We start from the raw sequence: 27,119 nt of genomic DNA, 5'->3' as shown, positions 1-27,119 counted from the left end.
GTGGAGCATGCTTTCAGAAATCTTAAAAGAGAAACACTCCGATGCGAAAACTACAGAACCCGAACCACCAAAAAAGAAAATCAACCTTCTGCTGGTGGCACCTGACTCAGATAATGAAAATTAACATGCGTTGGTCTGCACTGCTTTGGATTATCATCAAGCAGAACCCATCATCAGCATGGATGCATGTCCCCTGGAATGGTTGTTGAAGCATGAAGGGACATATGAATCTTTAGCGCATCTGGTACGTAAACATCTTGCAACGCTGGCTACAACAGTGCCATGAGAACGCCTGTTCTCGCTTTCTGGTGACATTGTAAACAAGAAGCGGGCAGCATTACCTCCTGCTAATGTAAGCAAACTTCTTTGTCCGAGCAATTTTTGAATGCAGTTTTTGAATGCAGGTTTTATTTTTGAATTCAGTTTTTATTTTTACTTAATTCTACATTTGTAAGTTCAACTTTCATGATAAAGAGATTGCACTACAGTACTTGTATTAGGTGAATTGAAAAATTCTATTTTTTGGTTTTTTACAGTGCAAATATTTGTAAAAAAAATAAATAGTGAGCACTGTACACTTTGTATTCTGTGTTGTGATTGAAATCAATATATCTGAAAATGTAGACAACATCCAAAAATATTTAAATAAATGGTATTCTATCATTAACAGTGCAATTAATTTTTTTAATCACACGATTACTTTTTTTAATTGCTTGACAGCCCTAATTTTAACCTGAATTACGGATATGTTCTCAATCGTAACTCCAGCTAAACAACTTTTGTCTAGGAATATGTATTAAAATTCACAAAAAAAATACAACAGACACCAATAAATTTTAAGGTTAGATGACATTTTCTGCATGAAGATGACAGCATGCCAGAGGCTTCATAGACAACACCATAAATGATAAAATTACATAGATAAGTTCCTTTTAAAATGGCAGTAGCTTATTGATATTTTAACTCCCTCAGACATATAAATTGCCAGCGCGCTTAAGTCTACAAACTACAACCTTCCAACTTCTCCTACATATGGGAACAGTTGAAAGATGTACATAGTTTTATTTCACACAGCTGGCATGATGACAACCGCATGAGAATGAGTCACTCAGCTATGTCACTAAAACCTAGCTAAAACCCTTAAGGTGCAACAACGCTCAGTCACTAGTTAAGAAGGGAATTTCTTGCTCTGCCTAAGATACGTGTAATTGGCATAATACTCTTTAAAACTGTACACCTGAGTTGCCTGAAGTGCTACCGATAAAGAAAGAAAATTGTAAACACACAGTAGGCCAAATCCTTTCAGAGACAGCTAGATAGATCATTCTCTTCTTTGTTTTGATTGGAGGTATGACAGCTGGAAGCTCTTGATGAGTAAGCTACATACCACAATCAGAAGTACATGCCAGTCAGCTCTTAAGAGGACAGTTGTCGATGACACTGGACACTACTCAGAATGGCTACGTATCACAAGACGGTTTTGTATTAAACAGGATGCAAGGTACAAACAATGTTTTGTCAGGAATCTATTTCTAAACATAAGAATGTGCAGATTCACCAGCTGGGGAGAGAAAATAAAGTCCCAAGTACAAGGCATTTCACATGTCCCTGTATTCAAGGCTCATTTTATTGTTAAAACAACATCCCAAAACAAACGTCACAAAATTCAGGGTAGTAACTATCTAAGACTTTCCTAATTTCTATTAGCTGGTAGGGGAGAGGAACACCCTTTGATTTTGGTAATCCTGTCTGGTTATTTTGGAAACCCCGGACATGGATCTCCCAGATCGTGGGTCTCTCCTGTCTGCCACCCATCTGAGAGGCAAGAAAGATTATACTTGGCTTCCTGTAAGTCACATGCTTGCTCCCAGTGATGTTCCCTGAGACTACACCACTCAATTTTAAAGGGCCCAGGGGACGTAAAAGGTGCAATGTGATGTGCACATATACTCCAAAGCCTGGTGCCTTGTTAAGCTGAGAGTAAGGAAAAACCTACAAGATAAATAAGAAGATGGAAAGTAGGAGCAGCACACACCAGTTAGGCTGAAGCTCCACTCCTGATACAAAATGGAGAGAGCATAGAAAACTACAGGAACAGTGCGGCTGCAGGGATCTGACACCAGTCACCAATGTTAAGTATACCAAACACGCAGTCTCTTAAAATATAGTCCTCTCAATTCCCCACTGAAGTATCCATCTTGAGAAATTTCAATTGGAATTTTTAATCTTTACACAGAGCTTATCACATCCTACTACCACTCCACGAGTCAGTCAAAGAAACTTATTCAAGAGCAACACATGGCACTCCGTTTGAGACAGCGATTCATGACGCCCAGTGGAAGGCAGCTCAGTTCCCCTTTTTACAGAGAAGTCAGGAAAGTTAAGTTCCATAAGGTGCATTGCCTTCCACCATAGTACATATAAACACATCAAAAGCAGCAATACTTAATGACCATAGCATTCGTAATCTCTCATTATGTCCTGCATTGTGTAACTACTGAAATTCTCTTCAGTCATTGAGAGATTATGAATCCCAGTTTTCCACTGCATCAGTATACTTATTCTAAAATTCTATCCTTCCAAATCCCTTACTGTCCAAAAAAATCAAGGCAGTCTATTAGAGCTTACCTTCAGCAGGGATGTTGATGTTCCAGTTTTTGAGAGTTTTGTTACTGCAGACACTGAGGAGCCGTTTTCTGGTTTGATTTTTTCTATTGTTTGAGTTTTATTTATCCCGGGCACTTTGGGCACTGAGCCAACAGACCTGCTTGCTTTCTTCATTCTGGGCTGCCTCTTTGTGATTCATTTACAAACAAATCTGTGAACCCCAAAAAGTGTTAGAGAAGTGTTAAATACAAGACAAGTGAGATGTAATATAGCTCTTTGAATGATTTGTTTAAAATCAGTACCCCAATGATAACAACAAGCATAAGCCAGAGGCAAATGCACATGATTGAGGAAGAAGAGTTTTCACAGTAGAGAGATTTTTGCCAAAAATTAAGTGTTCAAAGCAACAGAACTCCCAGGTTATATATAAAAAAAAGTCTTCAAAGTCTCTTACCACAAATAGCACTGAACTGATGGCATTTTATAATCCTGCCTCCTTACCAGCAAAAACAAGGCTCATCAGGACAGTGATGTTTTTGATCTCTGACTGAAGCGAAGAAAAATACAGTGGGAGTACTCTCTATCAACTGACTGATAAATGATTACCAACACTGGCCTTAGGGAAAGAGAATCTGCCAAGCTGAAAGGAAAGTGCTGTAAAAGTTCTGGCAGTTAGAGGGGAAAGACGTATTAATATATAAAATTCAATGTTTGAAAATCCACTCTCCCTCTAAACAGTTGTGAAGAGAACGTTGTCTCTGGCATTCATGGGGGTCCAGCCATGTAGTTTAGAAGAAATTACGTCCTTAGCTCTTATGATTGGGAAGATTTCCTTCTGAATGGGAGCCAAACATAAAACAGTACACTACTGTCTTCCTGAGTCTGCAGACAGGCCACTTCAATGCTTCTGTCATTGCTCATAGTCTTTTGTTGCTTGTGAAAACTATCAGTTTCACTACTACAATTCCCAATATGTTGAGAGCATATCAGAATTCCAATTTCACCCTCTGGGGCACGAAAAACCTATGAGTAGCAGCAGTGGTGAGCACTACTGCTGTTCACAAGGGCAGACAACTCAAAATAGAGACTAGAGCAGGGGTCTCAAACACGTGGCCCGCGGAGTTATTTGCTGCGGCCCGCCAAGCTCCCCATGTCCTCCCCCCCCGGTCCCCTCCCAGTTATTTCCTGCAGCCGCCAACCTCCCCTCCCCCACTGCCCCCCCCCCAGGTCACCTCGTCCCCGCTCCTCTGCCTACCTCCAGGCACTTCCCCGGCACCAAACAGCTGTTTGGCAGCACGTAGCGGTTTCCAGGGGGGAGGAGCAGGCAGCCGCGTGCTCAGGGGAGGAGGCGGAGAAGAGGTGGGGCAGGAGCAGGGATTTGGGGAAGGGGTTGGAACAGGGGCAGGGAGGGGGCGGAGTTGGGGTGGGGACTTTGGGGAAGGGGTTGGAATGGGGGTGGGGCAGGGGTGGAGTGAGGTCGGGGCCAGCTGCAGCAGGGGGTGGGGGGCGGAGGCAGTGTCAGTGATGCAGCACTCGGGCCAATGTATTAGTCTTCATGCAGCCCTCCTGGTAATTTGAGTTTGAGATCCCTGGACTAGAGGGAAAGGCAGAATAATGGAGATCCACCACCCATAGCAGCCAGGGAGCTGGATGAGGATTAGAAAAGGAGGGAACATTCTCACTCTTTCAGGAGCCAATTAGTGAAGAAAATAGCTATTATCACTCCTCTCTCCCAGTCAAGAGACTCTGGAATGGAAGAAGAGAAGGAAAAGAAAGCTTCCGCTCCTACGAGGCAGCCACAAAGTCAAGGGAAGTAGGTGTTCAGATTTATCAGAGTCTCATTATCTAGTGCTTACAGGAAACATGGAACAAGAACATCTTTCTCCCCTTCTACAAAAAAGGGCATTTGAACTACATGAATGGTTAAGATGATTCAGAGTGTGGAGAAATGCTGCATATAAATGCAGTGATCAGGACTACCAATAACGTTTAACAAAATAAATGCCTAAAAGAACCTTACACGACTCCCCTCGCCCAATATGCACACAAACTACTTTTTAAATTTAAATTTCTTTCAACTTAAAAACCTTTATGTATTATTTGGATGCATTCAAATCTGCAGATACTGTTAGCAGCAGCACTTTTCATTTTTAAACTCCTGAAATTTATTACAACTGATCACAAGTGTTCTTCTATTCCCCTGGCAATTACATGTAATTAGCAAATAGAAAGTAAGAGGAATTTGCAATTAAATGGTTGTTTATAAACTAAAGCTTCCTCACTGTCAACCATTTGATATGGCTGATTACAGCAAGATTCTTCTCCCATCCCTGAATTCGAACATTTTAGTTTGGCCATTTTTGAACGATCAGAAAGCCAAAAAAGCTTTTAACTACCACCACATTTGTGTAACAACTTCTGCTCTGTTTTACAGACAGCATTATATAATCAATGAAAGACCTTTCAGAATGTCTATGCACAAGACAGAAGAATTCAAGGGACAAATTTTTTTTTTAAATTATGATTTCAGGGAAAAACCTACAGTTACTACGGCCTTCTCAACTTTACATTATTTACAGGCGACTTATAATTGCTACAAGCGCCCTGTTTGATTTGTAGTTGGAGACTGAAACTAATCTGACTCAACAGTAAAGGTCAACCAAGACATATGGATCTTCCCAATTCCTCACACTGTATTAAACCCTACCCTTTAAATGCTCAGAGCTAAGACCAAGTTGTCACACCTACACTCGTATCATTTATCAAGTGATAATTTGCAACTATTTAAAATATGACAAATATTAACTATATATTCACACCCAAAATGAGAAATATTCTTATCCTTTCATCTATGACAAAAGATTGTGCTTTATTAAATTGTGAAAAATATATGGCACAGGCAAAAATCAAGGTGTGAGGATTATTATTTCTTGAGCAAGCTTTTGCACTATGATGAAGTATGGGATCTCTTCTTATAATTTTGTTTACTGTTCTAAAGCATACAAGCTTTGCCTGTGTACCTGTAAAACAGGTTGCAGGCAAAATTCAAGTTATATCTTGACTTAAGACAAGCACCTTGTACAGCCAATATCTCACTGCTCTAATGAAATCAAGAATACCCTCTGTGGTGGTAAGAAAAGAGCATGTGAAAGATATAAATGTAATATGTGGTTGATGTAGCATAAGGAAAAGTGTTTGGATATTTCATGTTATTAGCCTTTCCTAAGAATGGTTAGGAAGAAATGAACAATTTAAAAACAAGGAAACTGAGAGGATGAGCCTTAAGGGACTGCTTGGCTAATCTAGTTATCTATTTAAAAAACCCTGGTTAATCTGAAATCTCCTTTGAAATTAAAATAAATTTAAAGTTTGCATACCTGTCCAAAATGTGTTGGTATTCCCATCCCAAACTGTGTGTCTTTCTGTAGCCAATGCCCCTTTCAGATTTACACCTTTCTATATTTTACTATTTGTATGTAATTACATAGACTAGAGGAACTGGTTTACTGCAGCAAATAAAGTCACCAGATTAGTCTAAAAAAAGATACAAATATAGGCAGTCAAAACATTTTCACAGAAAGATGCAGTTTAGACTTTCTGCACTTGAATTATGGCCTTAATCTTGCACTAAAGTAAATGTGAGCTTTGTCACTGACTTTAATAAACGTAGGATCTAGCCCTATGAGAGCAAATATAACAAAATAAAGTATCTGTTCAAGATCAGATGGTTTTTATTCATAGTGAAGCTCAGAGAAAACATACTGCTGTAATTTTCATTCAAAAATTACTAGTATATACTCCAAGAATAGCAACTACATGGTAATGTGACTAAATATTTCTACGGTATTTGGAAAAAGAGAACTTTACACCCAAAAAAACAAATACCTTCAGATAGGACTCAAAAAATTACACCCTTCAGATCAGGGATCATGCCTGCCTCTATAATCACAGTGTATGGCACAATGGTGCCCCAGTCCTAGCTGGGGCCACTGGTTATTACTGAAACACTGAGTATTAATGAAAACTGTTTCAAAACATTTAATGTAGACAAAAATTGTATGTAGATAATAATGTATTTGGATATGTACAGAATCTTTTTTCAACATGAAAAAAAGAAAAATACCTAAAACAAGCACCTGAAATTATTTTTGGTCACTTTAGATTTGAATTAATTAACAGATATAGACAATATACACATAAATTCATTTTTAAGCCAAAAACTCAAATACTAAGTTTCAGTGCAACACTACTGTTTAAAAATGGCAGTTAAAAATCCTTCCAAAACATTTTATAATAGTAAGACAGTTATGATGCTATAAATACCCAAAGACTGCACTCAAGTAGGAATTCAATACTAATAAGTTTCAGAGCGTACTATGAAAAGCATCTGCAAAAACTTTGCTATTATCTTTTAAGGATCAAAACTTGCAACAACCCCTTCTCATGAAGGGAACTGAAAACAAAAATGTCTACTTACCCATTTTTTATTCTTTTAGATGTAAGTCAGAATCCAGTGTGGATTTAGCAATAAATGAAAAAAAAAAAAAAAGAGAGAGAGAGAGAGACAGACAGACAAGACCTATATAGCTAAATCCAAAGTGATATTATAGGAGGAGTTTTTTTGGGTTAATGTTGCACTGAGAGAGAATGACAACACCATACATGAATTATGAACTAGGGCATAAATAACAAAAAGGAGGACTAAAACAAGTCAAAAATAATCACATCAAATAAGTCAGTGTTAGCAAGAGAGGGAAAGAACAAGCCACAATAAGCAGAATGGGAACATTCATTCTAACCTGTACCCTTTGCCTGACTTCTCTTTCAACAGAACACATACAGCAGAAAACTAAAACCAATACTGTGCAATAGTCTGTCCTCACCGTTCTAGTGGAGACAGATGCAGATAGTCCTACACTTTTATATCAGCTGCAAATAAAACTCCAGAAACATTTTTAAAATGCTTTGCCCAATAAGAAGGCACAACACTGTACTACAAACTGATATGGTATGGCTGCCCAACAGCATGAGATTCTTTCAGAGTTACTGTTTGGACATCAATTAAAATGTTCCACTCCATAACTCTGTAAATGAGGAGTAGGGGAGGGGCATCTTTCCCTATGAATACTAAATGTATGTTACTTATAGATTAACTAGTGGTTTATTTTAACAGTTCTTGGTTTTGTCGTCGTAATTTACATCTCATCCATTCTATTAAACAAGATTACTCATGCCAATCATGCCATTATAGGAGAACCTTGGAAAAAAGTGCCCGAGATATTCCTTAGTGAACAAGATATCACATCTTCTATGTATGAAATGAAAAATATATAACCTAAAGAAGTTATTGAACAACAGTTCTAGCTACATAAGAACCATTAAGAGAAGGGTAGAATGGCCTTTTCATGAGAATTCCATGAATCACAGCAGAAAAAAAAATAGATATCTCCCAAATTCCAGTGAGTATATTAACAGTATCTTATGAAAAGTCCAAGAAACAGATTATAAAACACCTACCAAAAACAAAGGGTCACAGAGCTTCCCAAGCCATTAAGGGTGCTGGCTCCACTAGACTGTCGACTCTTGAGGGAATTCTGTGTCAAAAAATTAAAATTCTGCAAATTTTGTCAATAAATAAATGTGGAGGCTCCAGCATGGCAGCGGGGAGCACAGGCCACTGGCTGCACAGAGGTGGGACATCACCCTGCAGCTCCCTGCCCTCTCCCAACACAGACTCAGCAGCGAGGCTGCACCTGACAGTGCAAGGGCCAGGCCTGCCCCAGAAACATCCCAGGGCCCTGCCCCTCTCCACCAGGCACATCAGATATGGGCAGGCAGGCTCAGCCCGGCAGGATCCAAGTGTGGCATGCAAAGGGGCAATGGGAATCTGCAGAGGGTCCAGTTGAAGGTGGTTAGGGCTGAGTGTGTGTGGGGGGGGGCGGGGGGGAAACTCACTCAGCAGGGATGGGTCCGACTGCTGTGGGAGTGGGGCTTGGAAGGATGGGGGTCCAGGTGCAGCTGGTTGGGGAGGCAGGGTGCTCAGTGGGGTGGTCCAGCTGCATAGGGGGGTAGGGCTTGTCAGGGTGGGAGTTTGAGTGCGGGAGGCTAAGCTGGAGTGGCCTGGGTGCAGCAGTGGGGGTTCATATACTGGGAATCAGCGGTGGGGGTCCGGATGCAGGGGGCTGGAGGTCGGCAGGGATTGATCTCCGTGCAGGGGTGGAAATTGGTGGGGAGGGACAGGGAATTAATCTGACCTGGCCCTGGTGCCCAGTGGCTCTGACTCAGCCCTGGCTGGGCCATCCCAAACCCCACCTGCCGCACAGTGATTTACCTCTCCGCCAGCTGCCCGAAACAACTTGCCCACGCTGCTGGGGAGGGGCATGTGACCATTCGTGCAGCTTCCCTTTGTTTCCTCGTCAGAAAGTAATTTTTCTGCGGGGAAGGAAAGAAATCTGCAGCAGACAGGAATTCTGCACATGAACACTGGCATAGAACTCCCCCAGGAGTAACTGTCATTTCATATCCACATCCACACATTCCCTGCCCCAAAAGCCATTCACCTCTAACAGTGTAAAATTTCAAAATAAATAATTAAGGACAAACTATGGCCAACTGAGCAGTCACAGAAGGCCACTGAGGTGGGGGAAGGAAAGTCTATGCACAGGAGGTTTTACAGCCCCCTTCACGATAGAGAACCACATTCTGCTGAAATTCCCCATGCCGGAGCATAGACAGGAATTTTTGGGCAAACTACGGGCTGGCCAGTGAATTGATATACAGGCAGTCCTCGGACTTATGACACCATTGGTTCCTGAAAATTGAGTTGTAAGTTGAAACATTGTAACTCGGAATCACAATTCACTCCACTGCAGGACCGAGCATCGTAAAGTCTAAACCAATTGTTGTAAGTCGAATCAGGGGGTCAATTCAGAAACATCATAAGTGCTGTTCGTTGTAAGTCGAATGTAGTAAAGTCGAGGACTGCCTGTACTACACACAGATGCAGTGAATTCCAGCTCTTAGTGCTATAGCAGATGTAGCTTATACTTTCAGCCCATGAGCTCCACAAGTACTTTGAGCCTTGCCTCTGGGTAGAGGGACAGGGAAGGAAGAAACTCTATTATCATTTCTGAGCTCCCTAGAAGTTCATGTAGTTTCTTTTTAATGGGTTTGTACAGGGAACCAGGACTTCAGAAAATACAAATTAAGGGTGAAGTATCTGAATTCCTACTTATTTTGGGAGCACAAACTAAAAAGTACATTTCTCTATAAATTGTGGAATAATCACTGGGCAAAAACTAGATGCTAAGCATCCTGATTTCCTTACTCCTTGTTTGGAGAAAATTTAAGCCCCATGTCTCTTTGAGCAATGTTTAACGGCTGCTAATACTTAGCATTCCAGACAAGTGATAGAAACATTCACAGAAGAACTGCCTAATTTATGATGAACTGTGTTCTATCTTTTAATAAAACAAAAAAATTCATTCTTGTTTTTAAGCTGGTATTATAATTTAACCAGCAGGTATATCAAGACACTGTGGAGAAAAAACAGTGACTGCTTCTAGTTAACTCAAACTCTGCCGTTAAAAAGTTCAGCTAAGTTTTCTGGAAACTGAATTGCAAAATACAGAATGCTCACACAAGGATTCCAAATGTATATTATTTTAAAACAAATTTAAGATAATTGTATCCCTATAACAACCTTTGTAGATAGTGCACCCGTATAAACTTTCTATTACAGAAGGATTCCTTTTGTTTCTTAACTGGATTTTCCAAGAAATTCATTTCTTGCAGGAATTAAAACTAGAGATGAGGAAAAAATTCCAAGTGAGTTAATGGAACTAAGGAATAATTATTCCTCAAAAGTGCTATACCAGTGACTTAGAATACAGTCCACAGTACAATTATATAGGATTTGCTATGTTAGCAATATTAGTATCCAGATTTGTATGTGTATTTGAATGTATATATAAGCCCACTATAATGCAAACTGAAACAAAGTTTAACTGTCAAAAACGCACATTAAGAAGAAACACTGAAGAAAATCGAAGAAGAAAAATGTAAAGTGTGGCATGGTTCTCCTTTAAGGTTTCTGTCATGCCAGCAGCAAAACAAGGCTCTGTTTAATGTTATTGTTTTCCATATCCCATTGGTAGATTTTAAAAGTTATACTCAAACTAGCAAAAATGGGCCAGCAGTTGGAATAATACACAGAGTTTCAGTACATCAGTTACAGCTCCATTTCACGTCATAAAAGTATTACACAGACAACAAAAAATGTAGTCCTCAGCAAGAGCCTTAGGCTGCATTTTCATGGAAAATTAATCAACTATTACTCTGAAGACTGGGTTTCTGGGTTAATAGCATTGGTGGACAGAACAGAGTTCCAGTTCTAGCACGCAGAAAGAACAGGAGGACTTGTGGCACCGTAGAGACTAACCAATTCATCTGAGCATGAGCTTTCGTGAGCTACAGCTCACTTCATCGGATGCATACCGTGGAAACTGCAGCAGACTTTATATACACACACAGAGATCATGAAACAATACCTCCTCCCACCCCACTGTCCTGCTGGTAATAGCTTATCTAAAGTGATCATCAAGGTGGGCCATTTCCTGCACAAATCCAGGTTCTCTCACCCCCCTCCAAAAACCACACACACAAACTCACTCTCCTGCTGGTAATAGCTCATCCAAAGTGACCACTCTCCCTACAATGTGCATGATAATCAAGGTGGGCCATTTCCAGCACAAATCCAGGCTCTCTCAGCCCCCCTCTTTCCCACCCCCCACCGGGACACACACACACACACACACACACACAAACTCACTCTCCTGCTGGCAATAGCTCATCCAAACTGACCACTCTCCAAGTTTAAATCCAAGTTTAACCAGAACGTCGGGGGGGGGGGGGGGGGGGGGAGTAGGAAAAAACAAGAGGAAACAGGCTACCTTGCATAATGACTTAGCCACTCCCAGTCTCTATTTAAGCCTAAATTAATAGTATCCAATTTGCAAATGAATTCCAATTCAGCAGTTTCTCGCTGGAGTCTGGATTTGAAGTTTTTTTGTTTTAAGATAGCGACCTTCATGTCTGTGATTGCGCGACCAGAGAGATTGAAGTGTTCTCCGACTGGTTTATGAATGTTATAATTCTTGACATCTGATTTGTGTCCATTTATTCTTTTACGTAGAGACTGTCCAGTTTGACCAATGTAAATGGCAGAGGGGCATTGCTGGCACATGATGGCATATATCACGTTGGTGGATGTGCAGGTGAACGAGCCTCTGATAGTGTGGCTGATGTTATTAGGCCCTGTGATGGTGTCCCCTGAATAGATATGTGGGCACAGTTGGCAACGGGCTTTGTTAACTCACATCTGACCAATGACTGACTGGCTTGCTTTAGCTACAAAAGCTGTTAGTTTAATAAAAGGACATGATCAACCTAAAAATTACACTCTGAAAATGTTTTTTCTTTCTATTGTTACAAGTAACACCTAAGATGAGTGATGCTGAGCATCAGGTAAACAGGAGAGAGAAAAGTAGCCCCCTTCCACATCTTTTGCTCATTTGATTGCTTACTGCACTATACATATAGTCAGTGTCCCCACTTACCAGCTGTCAGTTCTCCCTGCAGGTATGAGTGTTTTACACAGCAAAACTGAAAGAGAAGCATTAAAAAAAAAGCAATTGTAAGACCACAAAAACTGGCAGGATAAGTCCAGCACCTGCCCTTGAGTTAAAACTAAAACTTTAATTCATTTTTTAAAATGACTAGATTTCAAGCTGTGTCCTTTACAGTGTGATTTTCACCCACTGACATAACTCCTCACAAAAATAATGGTCAGAGTAAGGGGCCAGTGTTTACCTTTTAAGAAATTTTATTTCTGTATTTAAGGGCCCCATACCTGATCCTATCCTTTCTCCAGTCTGAAGCCCCACCCAGATATACTCCTATATCAGCAGAAGCGGCAAAGCCAGCATGAGCAGCAATGGTTGCCTAAACAGGCTTTAGCAGCCCTAAGACCAACATAAAAGGAGCACCTGTGCCAAAAAACTAATCTGATGCAGGTTGTAGAGGGGCGACAAGGGAGAGGTGACAGAGTTATCAGGTAGATCACCTGTGACATCCCCTATCCCAAAACCTGGAGCTCTCTGGAGGGAATGGGAAGATCTCCTCCCATCCCAGAACTGGGGAAGCGAAAGAAATAGATCTAGCAAGGTGCATTTGTAAATCCCCACCACCACTATGCAGACATGCAGGCAGGGTGGATTTGATTTAAATCACTAGTCAGGAAAACTCAATTTAATCATGGTTTTCTACATAAGTGCATTCTTGTTGGTTGTTATAACCTTAATACATATTCTTCACAACTCAGATATAGATGTAGGCTTCGTTTTTAGAAGGTACACACCATATATTTTTAAACAGGGATTTATTTTGAAAACGTTTCAGATTAGTTTTACAGCTACATCAGAAAATTAATGTTTGGTTATTTCATTTACCAAAAGTAATTGAAGCAGATATTTATGAAATCATTGGGAGGTGAACTATCTCCAATTCAACAAGTTAATCCTTAATATTTGGAGGATTTTCTTGCCATGCTGTATAGGAGGAGAACACCACCAGACAGACATTAAAATGGTTTTATGTAACTAAAAACAACAACATTAAGTATTCTGGATTTTTTTCTTCAACAGCAAACATACAATATTTTAACAAAAGAAGCACATGTCCCTCACTTCTCACATTTATCTCCAGACTTCTTCTCCTTGTCCAGATCTATTCCACCCCCAACAATCTTCTATTCACTGAACTTTTTGAAATTTTGTCCTTTTGTCCAAGGGATTGACTCTGTACACAAATTTGCAGAGAAACAATAGAGTTAAGGTCTGTTATTTCTCACCTCTATATATTTATTTAAAAACATTTTTTCCTGTTAACAAGCACGCTGCCTCTAGAAAACAAATCCACAGTTTGAGAACTGCAAAACTAAGCATCTCTAATGGCATCTTCTAGACTGAGCCCCATTGGGTAGATAGAAAGATTAACCTAAATAATCTGTACAGAAGCCTGTGGAATCCCATAAGATTGGGTCCCTAATCCATGAACTATTGGAACTCGTTTAAAAAACTTGTCTTTAACATTACATGAATATATTGTCTCATAGTATAGAATTAAAATTTATAATCTCTATTCCATGATGAAATATCTTTGAGCTATAATGTATCTTAATTAAAACTATCTTTAGATAGCCTTTTTCCTCAAAAAGCATTTTAGCAAAAAAAATCTGATTTAAATAAAAAAGATCCAATTTAAATAAAAAATTTTGATTTTTTGGATTTTTTTTTTAAATCATTGATTTTTATCCACCCTGCATGCAGGTATATTTTTTGTGTAGACTGGGGAATAGGGGAGAAGCACACACATGCCCCCCACCTCCCCCCCAAAAAGATGGCAAAGAAGGGAAGGTGAACACTGTAGGGGGCTCAAGATTGGTTATTGGACCCACCTCTGAGCACCCTGCTCCCTCCTGTTGTTGCCTACAGAGATGACAGAAACCCACTGAGCTCCTCTCCCAGCATCTCTCCAACTTGCCCTGCAGAAGGAAGTAAAAGGAAATTCCATTTCTGGCTGGCAAAGAACTGACAGTGTGTGCAAATTCCATATTCTAGAACTATTTTACTGATTCCATAAGAACATGATCCTTAACTGAGGCACTGGAATCTAGTTGCCCAAGACAGAGGCCTTGTCTGGTTACTCACCAGTAACTTACTTTGTTTTAGCTACATTCATGCCAGCATTGCCCCAATTAAGAATTAGTAATTACTAATCACTATCCTTAGCCTAAGAGTTTCCTTGGAGAGAGAGGGAAGAAGCTGTAACAGCTTCTTAACGTATTCTGTTCCTATGGAGTATACTGCAAGTGTATTTTAACCATACATAGAACCTTTCTTCCTAAAACACTTTACACGTTATATACGTACAGTACAATGAAACTCTAGGAGTAGCAGCAACTGACACAGACAATACTGCATTACAGCTGGAGAGGAAAAAAGTTTCATGAAATGACAAAAGCAAACCCCCATTCTTGAAGAACGCTTCACAAACAGCAAGCAGACTTTCATATTTTAAAGCCTCATCTGAAAAAAATCTACATGGTAAACAGCCTGGAACTTGCTGTGTCTAACTTGAGAATGCAAGTAAACCCCGCTTGGGCTTAGTTTGCATTCCCATAAATCACATCTTTATTGACTGGTTCATTGAGAGTAAATATTTGCAAGCTTTATGTTCAGACGACTACACAAACTCCTCCAGCAAGGCCTGAACACTCCTTTTCTATGGATAGCTTCTCATTTTCTTTTAAAAAATGTCACTCTTCCTGCAACCTAATCTATGCTCATTAATAGATCATAAAAATCTCCCACCTCCTCCAGACTGTGTGGAAGGGAACAGATATAGGACATACTGACAAATGTTTGTGCTATATCATGCAGTGCTCTGTACTCCTCCGAGCTTTAGACAGCAGGTAACTGCTGAATTTATTAAGAACTATAAAATATTTCTATTTAATATTCAGAGCCTGGTAAAGCATTAATATTTTTATCCCCTTTTTGACCTGAGCAGCTAGTCAAAGTCAGGGCCCCTGTGGATGTTCCAGTTAGGTATAGAAATTGGTGGTAGCCAGGTATTTCTTTGAAATAGTCTTATATACAAGAACTGTACAAATTCCTCTGTCTCTGAATGCAGAAGGAACCAAGAACAGTTTCTTAGATTACCAGCCCCCCCCCCCCAAGGCCCCTTTAGCTAACATCAGACGCAAAAATCATTCTCCCTAGCATCTTCCATACTTCTGCTTGGCTTTTCCTTGTCTCTTTTCCTATGCCTCTCTCTCTCTGTTCTGGTCTGTGATCTCAGTATCTGTGTGTTCTCTCACACTCCCAAACACACCTACCCAAAACGATACTCAGCCTAAAAGCTCCTGGGCAGGTTCACACACACCTTTTGTCCTAGGCGGGGCTTATGTTTACAGCTAACTGAAGGGTGAGTTCACACTTACCAACTTCAATAAGGTTTTAAGAACAAACAAGGTTCATCCAACTCATAAAAATATCCTCATTTTATAAATGGGATAAGAGGTTCCCAAGAGTGCACAGCAAGAAAGCATCAGACTGAGGAGTAAAACCCATGTCTTTTGGCTTAGAGGCTGAGGCCTAATGCACTATCCCACAGGACAAGTCATTCAGCCTTTCAGTGACTATTCTCTTTTCTATAATATGGACCTAATATTTTATACTATCACATCTGTAAGATTCAAAGCACTGGACAAAGGAGGGTAGGCCTGAGTGACCAAATTTAGTGCAATTAAGCATATATTTGAAGTAATTTTACTCAGACACTATTATGAGGCATTCCATCATTACATATAAACTATTACAGCAGAATACAAGGTTCTGTTCCCAGCTCTTCTATGAGTTTCTCTAAGAACCTGGGCAAATCACTGTATCTTTGTGCTTTGGTTTTCATTTGTAAAGTGGAATAATGATATATGCATCCATTCTTCAGCAGTAGTGCAAAGTCACCTTTAAAACTTTATTCAAACCAAGGGTATGTCTACACTACCCGCTGCCAGCAATCGATCCAGAGGGGTCGATTTATCACGTTTAGTCTTGATGCGATAAATCGACCCCCGAGCGCTCTCCCGTCGACTCCTGTACTCCACCGCCGCGAGAGGCGCAGGTGGAGTCGACGGGGGAGCGGCAGCAGTCGACTCACCATAGTGAAAACACCGCGGCGAGTAGGTCTAAGTACGTTGACTTCAGCTACGTGAATAACGTAGCTGAAGTTGCGTAACTTAGATCGATCCCCCGCCCTAGTGTAGAGGAGGCTACATCCTCACAGGAAAGAATGAAGGATGACTTTACAGTTGAGAAAACCATCCCTGCTAATTCTGTACTAGATAAGTAGGAGAGAATAGGGCAGTGGTGGAATTATACATAAGAGAATTAAGCCAATTGTAATATATTAATTTTTGTCAAAAAGAGCAAAGGAATAACAGAATCTAGAGATGCACCCCATCTAATATTTATCTTGTCTAAATGCCACATCATTAAGATGAGATAGTCCAAAGGGAATTTGATGGTATAGCTTCCAACAGCTGAATCCATAATAAAGTGTATGCACCATCTTCACGACCCATATTTAAGCCTTTACTCACTCATATCAAGCCAAGATATAAAACTGCTTTGTAAAATTCTATTTGCTTTTTCTTTGGGGTAAGGCAGGGGTGGCCAACCTGAGCCTGAGAAGGAGCCAGAATTTACCAATGTACATTGCCAAAGAGCCACAGTAATACATCAGCAGCCTCCATCAGCCCCCTCTCCCAGCACCTCCTGCCTGCTGGCAGCCCTGCCAACCAGCACCTCCCCCTCCCTCCCTCCCTGTGCCTCCTGCCCGCCGCGATCAGCTGTTTCGCAGTGTACAGGAAAGCTCTGGGATGGAGGGGGGAAGAAGCAAGGGTGCAGTGAGGGAGGGGGCGGGAAGGGCCGGGGCCTGAGGTCGAGCACCTGTCACTCCAGCCCCAGAGTCAGCACTGATGCAAGGAGCCACATACTAACTTCTGAAGAGCCGCATGCGACTCTGGAGCCACAGGTTGGCCATCTCTGGGGTAGGAGGAGAAATACAGGTGAACTCATCAATTTTTTCATCTTCAAATCACAGTGAAGAGCAAGCAAGCAAACTTGTTCTGATCAATTTTGGCAATACAGCATGACTATGATGCCCATAAAGTAGAACAAACCACACGAACTTTCCCAAAGAAAACTTGAGGGACTCCACTAACAAATCCCTCCATATGATGACAATACTTACTATATGACTTTGTGATGTCCATCAGGTAGGGAATTACAGAAACAAAGGGATATTTGTTTAGGAAAAGCAAAGCCATATGTAATGAGCAAGGGAGTGCTGCTGACAGGGTAAGAACAAAAGATAAGAGCATTCTCCTGCCCAATGGATACACAGTTAAAGTAATTGCTGTCAAATTTCAGGGACTGCTTGCTGAATAAAGATCAGTGGAACTTAGTAATGCAAGTAAAACCAACTAACCTCTAACTCTAAAAAGGTCAAACTTCACTGATCATTTTTACAGACTTTTCTATTTTAAGACTGCCAAAGTTTTAGCATCGTCATTTGTACAAGAAAATATGATGAAGACTCTCTCCCCTTCCCCCCCAAAAATACTGAGGAAATTTCATATCACAGTTTTTAAAGAGTGCCCCATGTGTCAACACCAATGTCTGCTTTTAATTAAGAATGAAACTTGCTACACATTTAAACAAAGAGTTCTAAGAATTTCAAACTCTTGGCCAAAAGTCTTTTCAAGACTGTTTTCAAGCAGCCACAGGTTTATTTTCCATTAACAGAAAAGTAGTTCCTCTGTACAAGAGTGCAGAAAGGAAAGAAAAAATAAATTCCTTTTCAACGTTTAATGAAGAGACCATCAGTCCCTGTGTTATATTGATTACATAATGTCTTAATTTATTTGTAATGAACACTGGTTCAAGCGATGATCAAAGTCAAGTAAACTATTAAAAAAGGGAACACAAAGAAAATTAAACTACCGTAACTGATGTCTAATTACAAAATTACCAACAACCACTTCAATTGTCTTCAAGATACACAGTTATTCAGAAAAACAACAAGGGAGTCTGGTGGCACCTTAAAGACTAACACCGGACTCCTCGTTGTTTTTGTGGATACAGACTAACATGGCTACCCCCCTAATAGTTATTCAGATGTCTAGGTTTTTTTAACATGAATAAAAATGTGAATGTAGCAAAATATGACAATCTAGAGTTTCAACTCTAGGGAATGGTCAGTAAAAGAGTGCATGCTGATTTATATGCACTCATCATACTCACCAATTTGTGCCAGGATGTCCAGTAGTTTGACTGCAATTTTGCAAAAAGATGCAAGAGGATTGCAAAATTGCCAAACATTCAGTATGAAAACAGATGTAAATTTTGTCTAAGTCTTAGCAATGAAGCCAAGTTTAAAAGATGAAGTATGTAAGGAACACTGGTGTGCTTCACCTAAATATTCTTCCCAGAAGATCTGATTACTTTACAGCACCTAACAAGATGTTAGAAGTGCCTCATCCTAGAATCTTCCGTTTCCTATGCAGTGAGCAATCCTAGGATCTGATCCTGTAATTTACATCCATACTACATTTCTTTCCCAGTTTAATTTCTGAGTAGCTTGCTCTGTGGTTTATTTGGAACATATTTCTTGTAAATAACTAACATTAAGAGATCCTGAGGCATTCAGACATTAGGTACAAAGATAAAAATCAAAGTAACTATTGTTACCACATAGGAAAATAAATATGATTAACGCAATTGTCCTCTTACTTACGAAGAGGAATGTAATTGTGTGTGTGTAAAAAGTTTAAACGGCACATTATTTGTCGTGTCTGCTCAGACATGGCAGCCAACCATCACCAGCAAGTTGTATTAAATAATAAGTACTCCCAATGGTGAATTCTCAAGTAATTTTAATTTTAATTAGTCCATCAAAGCAGAATAAGTACACTTTTCTTGTGACTATACACATAATCATATCCTCAAACTCATTCAATCTCTACAGCCAATTATCTTTTTCTTCTTCATTATAAGTGTATTACGAAAAAAGATTAAATCTTTAGGGTAATCAAAACAAACAAACACTGAAGCACATGCTTAACATTATTCACATGATTTTTCCCATTGAAGCATATGGGTTTACTCACATTAGTAATGTTACACACTTGCTTAAGCATTTGTAGGATTACAGCCAATATTTGCTAGTTAGACTCCAAAGGTACAAATAAGAGGCTGAAGAACAGGATTTCTAAACAGAAGTAAAGGATTCCTTGCTTTAAAAAGTAAAAAGCAACCAGAAAACTCCTTTTGAAAACAATGCAGCCAAAAAGGCAGGTCACCTACAAGTACTATTATTTATTTACACTTAAAACAGTAACAGAGACCTATTGAATGCTCTATTATCCAGTACAGTGAAATTCCAGAAGCACTGCAATAATCATTTCAACAGGAACTTGGCCTGCCAGGCACATACATAAACTAATTTCCAACCCTTCATCATTATGGGAAGCACACCCTTCAGCCCTCTTCTCAAACCCTAGCAAAAAGATGTCTTTTACAAAGTGTCTGGAAGATTACAAAATTTGGGCTATTACAAATTACAAATGCTCCGGAGTGGTAGGGATAAATTCCAGAACATAAAAAGCAATCCATGAAAAATTAAAGATCCTGGCATCACAGACCACGGTAACAGAACCTGTATTCCTCCTCCATGGACTCTCAAGGGCACCCATTCTGGATTCCTGGCTCTCCAACTATCACCTCTCTTGGCTAGAGACCCATGTCTCTCTCCCTCTTGACCTGGGTATTTCCAGTCTGCACAGTTCCCTGCCTACACTGTGATGTTCCCAGCAAGCCAGAATGCCTAAATAGGCCAGCATCTGCACTTTACTTTCTCTCCAAAGGCTAACAGCATCATGACCCTCACATATAAGTTCTCACACAGCTTTTTATAAGCAAGCACATTTATTCTTAATGCATTACAGCAGACCATTAAAAACAATAAAAGAACCTTAGACATGCACACCAGAGATCACCCAAACAGCAACCTTCGGCTCTGGTAGGTTTCAGTCCTTCAAAACACACAAATGGGTTTTCCCCATTGTTACAACCACCACACTTTTTGTTCTAAAAGTCCATTCTTGTCTGGCAAATTGTTAAATATAATCCTCTAAACCCCTAGATCTCACATCTTTTGTACCTCCTCCCCCAAGACGCTGCATGCAACCATGTCTCATAATTCCAAAGCCATTCACTTAAAATAATGCACTCCAATGCAACTCTGTTTTACACAGAAATTCAAATCCCAGGCAGCTGACTGTAGCGACTGGAGAAATAACAAAATGGTGACATTACAAGAGCCAACAGAGTAAAAACTGAGCATCTGAGAGGAAAAGGGATTTTTAGTCAAACTACTTAAAACTGGTTTGGGTTTTCAATTAACATCTACTTACCCACAATAATTAATTTTTTGGAAAAAAAGGAATACTTTGTTAGAGATACAACACCTATGGTATTCACAAATATCCCCAAGACACCTCAAAGGTCTTCCAACAAAATCAAGGATGACCAGACTTGATACTTTTATGTTGCTAAGGTTAAAAAAAAAAAAAAAAAAAAACCAAGCAAGTGGGGGGGAGCCACTTTCAAGACTATTTTATAATCAACATGGTGCTCATGCCAGCAATAGCCAGTCTTTTCTATGACTCTCAAAGTTGTTTACTTTGGTGAAGAAGAACTGGTGTTACCAACAGTGGGGGGAAAATGTTCAAGAGCCCTAATGTAGATAGGACCTTCGTATCTGTAGAACAATATTCACACTGTAAAACCACTTCACAATATAACTGGTTTCACTCTAGCAGAAAGGTCCTCTAGGAAGGTGCCAACCATTTCAACCACCAGCATAGATAGAATACTTCATCCACAACGTGTTCCAGGCTTTTTGGTAAGGAGAAGGGAGTTCAGTGCCGTGTGCTCAGCAGGTGCTGAACCCCCACCACCTCGATTTCTTCTCTGATAATGTGTGTGTGGGGGGGGGAGACTAGGGAATACAGTGAGCCTGAGCTTTAGAGGGTACATTCTTTGCCATTTGTGTGTGTAAGGCCACTCTCTATATTCGTTGCCCAGCCAGCATGAAAAGTTTAGGAATTCCTAGCTGCAAAAATATGCAAAGGTAGCCACACACACACAAAATTAGAGTCCTGGTAGTGATGATTTCTCTTCATTACACAGTAATCCCACTACAAATAGGATAGAATTAGGACATGCTGCTCTTCTTGGAAACATATTCAGCTAAATTTGCTTCTTTGGGGAAAAAAAAACAACACATCAGGGAAACAATGCTGCTTAATTAAAATATTTAAATAGAATCATAACAACTATTTCAATCAAGTCACAAGTAGCCAGTGGGATATGTTGATTTTGTTTAGTTAATAACTAAGGAAACTTTTTTCTTGTAATGTCTTTTTTTTTTTTTTTTTGAACAGTGTGATATGTGAGTAAAGTGTTCTAGAGCCCACAGGGGGTTAGTCTGCAGGTCCCCTGCGAATAGCTATACAGAAGAGGCCTGGGGGAAAACGGAAAGGAAAGGAGTCCTACATGGGTACAGGGAGAAGCAGTAAGGCAAGGAGGGAGAAAACAGGTAAGGGAATAGATCTCGAGGAAAGAAAGTAAACAAGAGAGTGGGGGAAGGAGTAAGGAAACAGCAGGGCAGCCAGAGAGAGTTAAGGTGGAAGGAGGGAGCAGAGTGGAAGGGGAGGGGTCGCTACCTTTCTTGGCAGGACACCGTACACAAGCCCGATGAGTGAGATAACACGGCTTTATTGTGTCTTATCTGGGTGAAATATTCGGTGAACGGTTTATTTACGCCCCGACGCTGCCCCCAGCGCCGTACCCGAGGCAGAAATGCTTGCCCCGAGCAGCTAGGACACGCTCGGCCCCAGCGGGAGCTCGCCGGGGCAGGCGAGGATGACAGCCGCGCAGGGGCGGCACGCTGGCTGGGCAGTGGGGCGAGGGCGGGAGACGGGGAGCTGGTGCCGGCCGGAAGGGAGCTCTAGCAGCGGCCGCGGCAGGGTTAGCCCAGGCTGGCGCCTGTCAGCGCCATGGGGGAGGGCTGGGCACAGACCGAGGGGGAGGGGACAGGCTGGAGCGAGGGAACAAAGATGGGGGGGAGCTGCCGGGGGGGCCCCCGGAGCGGAGAGCAGGCTGCGAGGCGGGAGGGCGGCGAGCAGGGAAGAGGGAGGCCACGGAGGGGGCTTGAGGCAGGGGCGAGCTGCGGGCCCGGGAGGGACGCTGGGGGCAGGACGGAGAAGGGGTCAGTTGCCCAGGGCCTGTGTGGCCGGCACGGCTCGGAGCCCCCTCCGGGGGTGGCTCCCGGGCTCGGTCCTTACCGGGCAGCGCCGCCTCCACGCTCGCTCGGTCGGTCGGTCACACGCCCGGCTCCCGGGAAGCCGCTCCGGGACCCGACAGCAGCGAACGGGGGGGGAGGGAGGGGTAGTTACGGCGATCGTCACTCCCCCTCCCCGACCCTCCCCTCACAAGAGCTACTGCACTGCGCAAGCGCCAAGCTAGGGTGAGAGGGCGGGAACTGGGCGCAGGCCAAGACTACGCAGCACACGCGTTGGGACAGCGCATGCGCGGCATCTCCCTCCGTCAGGTGAGGGCCGCTTGGAACGTTTGTGCGCGCCGACCGTTTCTCTGGGCCGCGGTGAGGGGCGGAGCCAGGCCCAGAGCCTGGACAGGGCAGAGCCAGGCCCACCTGAAGGCTCCTCCCACCTACTGGTGCCCAGCGAGCGAGGACCTCGCCCCGGTTTGGCCTGGTCCCCACCGTGCTCGGGACCCACTGCCCCAAACGGTAGAACGGTTTTGGCGGCTGCTCTGGTCAGGCGAGGTCCTGGATCCAGTCGCACCGGGAAAGGACCCTCCACCCCCGTCTCCTCAGCGGGCACTGAAGGGGGCTTGTCAGCCAGTGGTAGACAGGGATTGGCCTAAGACCCATCCTGCTCTGCCAACGCTCCAGCTCACTCCAGGGTGACCAGATACCAAGTGTGAAAATCATGCCCAGCGGTGGGCGGTAATTGGTACCTATCTGGTCACTCCAGTCCACGCAGAGATGCCATGAAACGTGTCGTAGTGCCCACCTCCGGTAGCAGCCAGACAGTCATCAGCATCACGTAGGGTGTGGCCGGCTGACGTGTTCTTGACAGCCTTGCTGGACTACCGTCCTTTCCCTACTGGTGAAGGGCTCAGCAGGAGCCGGTTTACAGGGTGTAATCCATACGGATGTTTAATTTGTATTGAAAAAAAATTAGTGCTAGTATGGATGCAAGTGGTTGTGGCCAAGTCAGGCCCGGGCACCTAGAGACACAAGGTGGGTGAGGTAATATCTTTTATCGGACCAACTTCTGTTGGTGAGAAAGACAAGCTTTTGAGCTTACACAGAGCTCTTCAGGTCTTCACCACTAGAAGCTGGTCCAATAAAAGATATTACCCCACCATCCACCACTTTTACCCCACTTTTAGCATTAATATGACATTCAGTATGAGCTACTAAGAGCAACCAAATTCCCAAAACTTAACGTTTCTCCCATAACACAAATGTGGCAGCTTTGCACATATCTGCAAATTTTATGGGATAGGTTAAAAAGAAACAGTAGGACGATAGTTTAAATTAGTTATTTAACATTTGTATTGCAGTTTCATCCAGAAAAGCAAATCAGGGTCCTGTTAAGCTAGATATTTTGGTGAAGAGCTTACACTAGAAGGAGAACGTGGTAAATGAATTGTAGGAAAAAGAATTTCCTTTTTGTTCAATATAACCAATTTAACATGTCAGGAGAAACCTTAACTTGTGGAATTCAACAAATTAAGAATACTTTGTCACTCCACTTTACTGTTGCATAAACTCTGGCATTTGCATTTAATATCTCTGGATTTTTAAGGAAAGCAGTCAGGTGGCTGTAGGGAATAAGATCAAGTTCACCAGAGGTTGGTCCTGCATTGTGGGGTTTACATTGTGTGTGTGCAGGCATGGCGTGGAAAGGGGCATGGCCACGGTAGTTAGGGAAATGTGCCGATTTAGCACATCTCTGTGCAAGCCCTGACCACAATTTAAAGCTGCCCTCCCTCAGCAGAAATTCAAAGGACGGACTATGACACCATCATTCCCTGCTCTCTCTTGGGATGTGTCATTTACCTCACTGCATCATGTTGGATAAACTTTAATTTTTAGTATTTTCAAAGTCAACATGACCTGTAGATTTTCAGAGTTCACTTTAAAATGACAACGTGAAGAGGATGTTTTCTTTTCAAGTGTTGAAACAGAACTGAGTTTTCATGATGGAAACCATCTCCTGCTTGTGTATTTTACAAAAAAAAACCTGGCCTTCCATTTAGATGTCTTTCCCAGCTCATTTCTCCTGTGTGTCTTCAGTCTTGACTCAGCATTAACACTGCATGTCAATTGGCATTTTCAGGCACGTACAGAGATTAATTTGTTCCCCTCCCACACATCCTTGAGAGAGCAGAGGAATAATTCTATTAGCAGAGATGTGGTTCAGGTCAGGACAATATTCAGCCTTTTAGTAGAGGGATAAACTGAAAAAAGAGAGTGAGTTTTGTTGACGTGAAACAGTTTTTGCAAGTATATATCAAAGTATGTATATTTTGCAAAGTAACTATTAAAAGGGTTTATACTGCAGTATTCCCTGTACTTAAAATGGGAAATCCCTCAAACATCCTTGATCCATTTACCTGCTGCTAGGGGAAGGTGTCTAGTTTTCAATATTTGGGGTGTGTGTGAGTGTATTTATTCAACCGTTTGTTAAAAGATAAATCAGATTACGCAACATCTTCACTTGTTTCCTTTAAAGAAAAAACACTGCCAGTAGGATGTAATAGTAGCACTACTTTGGCCTGAGAGCTATAATAAAAATGATGAGGTAGCAGTGGATTGGTGAAGAAATTAGCGGTGGGTGATCTGAAGCCAGTCATGGGTTCAAATCCATCTGAGATGGGTGATGACAAAAATGGTGCTAGCAGATGGTGTGTACTGAGTGGCCTATGTGAAATGAGTTTTGATCTTAATCCAGTCTTAACGAGGGAGTATCCACTTCACAAAAATCCACCATCATAAATGGCACCCTAGTTGCAATCTCAAGAGGTCTGTACACAGGCATAAAAACCTTCTCCGTTTGTTATTGGTAAGATCCAATACTTCCCATTAAGATTCCTCACCTTTGGCTTAGTAAAAGTACTATTAGTAGTATTCTGCCAGCTCTACTTTGAGTCACTACCATGTTGTGCAAAAAGGTAATTTTATATTAAAATGAAAATGAATCAGCTTTAATTTTGGACAGGGATTTTAAACTGGCAATGATTATCTCAGTAAAACAAGCCATTTGCTGTTACGTCAACATGAAATAATAAGAGCATTTGTCTTACTGTTTTAAAGTTATCAAACATGGTTTGCATTGCTAGTAGAGAACACATTTCTCACTTTAGTCAAGGAATGTTCTGCCTTCTGTTTTGTAGCAATGGAAACATTGTACAGCTCAGTAAATTAATAATGAGCGGGCTGCTAGCTGACAATGCAAATGCCTAGTGTCCTAGTTCAAAAACTAAAAAGGTCACTAAAGCAAAATCTGTGTAATATTTCAATACAAAAGGCAGAAATTTAGCATTCTGTTATTAAAGGTATAATATCTGTTTCTATGTGACAAACATCATTGCCGTCACACTTTTACTAAAGTATTTGTCATTCACATTTATTGTCATTTTTTTGCATCCTTCAGTCTGGTCACTTCAAATGGCACTCAATTACATTTATGACAAAAATGAATCACCATCATGGGTGCTGATTCTAAAGCTTGGAATTATAATATGAAAGAATGAATGTAAAATGATAATCCTTGGACAGAAAAGAATGGGTATTTAACCTACAGTAACTATTGTTCTTTGAGATGTCATAGGCAGCCTAGATCCTACTGAGGTGCTCGTACACCTCGTGCATGCTAGATTGGAGTGTTTTTGAAAGCGGTGTTAGCTGGGCTGTGCATGCATCATGTGCCTCCTTATGCACCATACAAGGAGTAAGGGTTGATCATCTGTGACCCCTTCTCAGTGCCCTTGCCATTCAAAGCCAGTGTTGCTGAGGACTCCGAAAAGCAGGGATGAAAGGTGGGCAAGTCACAGGATACACACACTCTACAACACCTCAAAGAATCAAAGTTACTGAAGGATAAGTAACCATTCTTTCTTCTTCATGAAGACTGAATATGGAATTTGATCTTAGGTTGTTTGCCAAAGCTGGAGAGACTGGAACCAGTCTCCTAGGTGGTAGGAACTCCCTTGCTGATTGGGAGTTAATCATAGTCCTATGAACTCTATTGTCTGTGATGGCATGAGTGATGATTTTTCATAGTTCACAGTGAATACTAGTTGAGAGAACAGGGAAAGGACTTATTATAAGACTGTTGTAGTCTCTTATTGAGACCTGCCTCTGATCAGCTAGTCATCCCAGGTGAGGTGGGTACACAGATTCCCTGCTTCCTTACATGCACTGCCAGGCATTTGGTTAATACTCTCAGTGGCATGACAGGCAGAACTCTGTATTGGTAATGGTTGGGTCCCACTGAATCTTAGGTATTTCCTGTGGGCCAGATGGATAGCTATATGGAAGTATGCATTCTTCAAGTTGAGAGCTATAAACTACCCTTGAGTTTGAAGAAATGGACTGATGGAGGCAAGTATTACCATCCTGAATCTGAGAGGGTATATGTATTTGTTGAGTTTCCTCAGGTGTAGGTGTAGACCTCCTTTCTTCTTTCAAATGAGGAAATACCCAGAGAGTGTGGTATTTGAGTCCTTTGG

The 27,119-nt window shown here is 41.5% G+C and overlaps 1 protein-coding gene across 10 annotated transcripts in view; it reads right to left on the bottom strand.

The window, feature by feature from the left end:
- Nucleotides 1-22,788, bottom strand: part of SPECC1L (sperm antigen with calponin homology and coiled-coil domains 1 like) — a 113,925-nt gene extending 91,137 nt beyond the window's left edge. For 2 of the 10 annotated variants that reach the window (XM_048821101.2, XM_048821112.2), the window contains exons 1-5: nt 22,640-22,788; nt 14,123-14,209; nt 13,360-13,464; nt 12,225-12,270; nt 2,629-2,818 (exon numbers count right to left, since the gene is read on the bottom strand). In XM_048821101.2, the coding sequence (XP_048677058.1) occupies nt 2,629-2,781 (153 nt within the window). In that variant the 5' untranslated portion in view covers nt 2,782-2,818; nt 12,225-12,270; nt 13,360-13,464; nt 14,123-14,209; nt 22,640-22,788. Of the gene's footprint in view, nt 1-2,628; nt 2,819-5,984; nt 6,142-8,124; nt 8,202-8,938; nt 9,040-12,224; nt 12,271-13,352; nt 13,465-14,122; nt 14,210-22,639 lie in introns of all 10 variants that reach the window. The other 8 variants (XM_075120248.1, XM_048821107.2, XM_048821103.2 and 5 more) reach the window with 8 other exon arrangements.
- Nucleotides 22,789-27,119: the final 4,331 nt, after the last annotated feature.

Source organism: Caretta caretta, chromosome 15 (genome assembly GCF_965140235.1).
Source record: "Caretta caretta isolate rCarCar2 chromosome 15, rCarCar1.hap1, whole genome shotgun sequence".
NCBI classification, from domain to species: domain Eukaryota; kingdom Metazoa; phylum Chordata; order Testudines; family Cheloniidae; genus Caretta; species Caretta caretta.
Note: the sequence above shows the minus strand (reverse complement) of the source record. Positions and strands in the feature narration are given on the sequence as shown.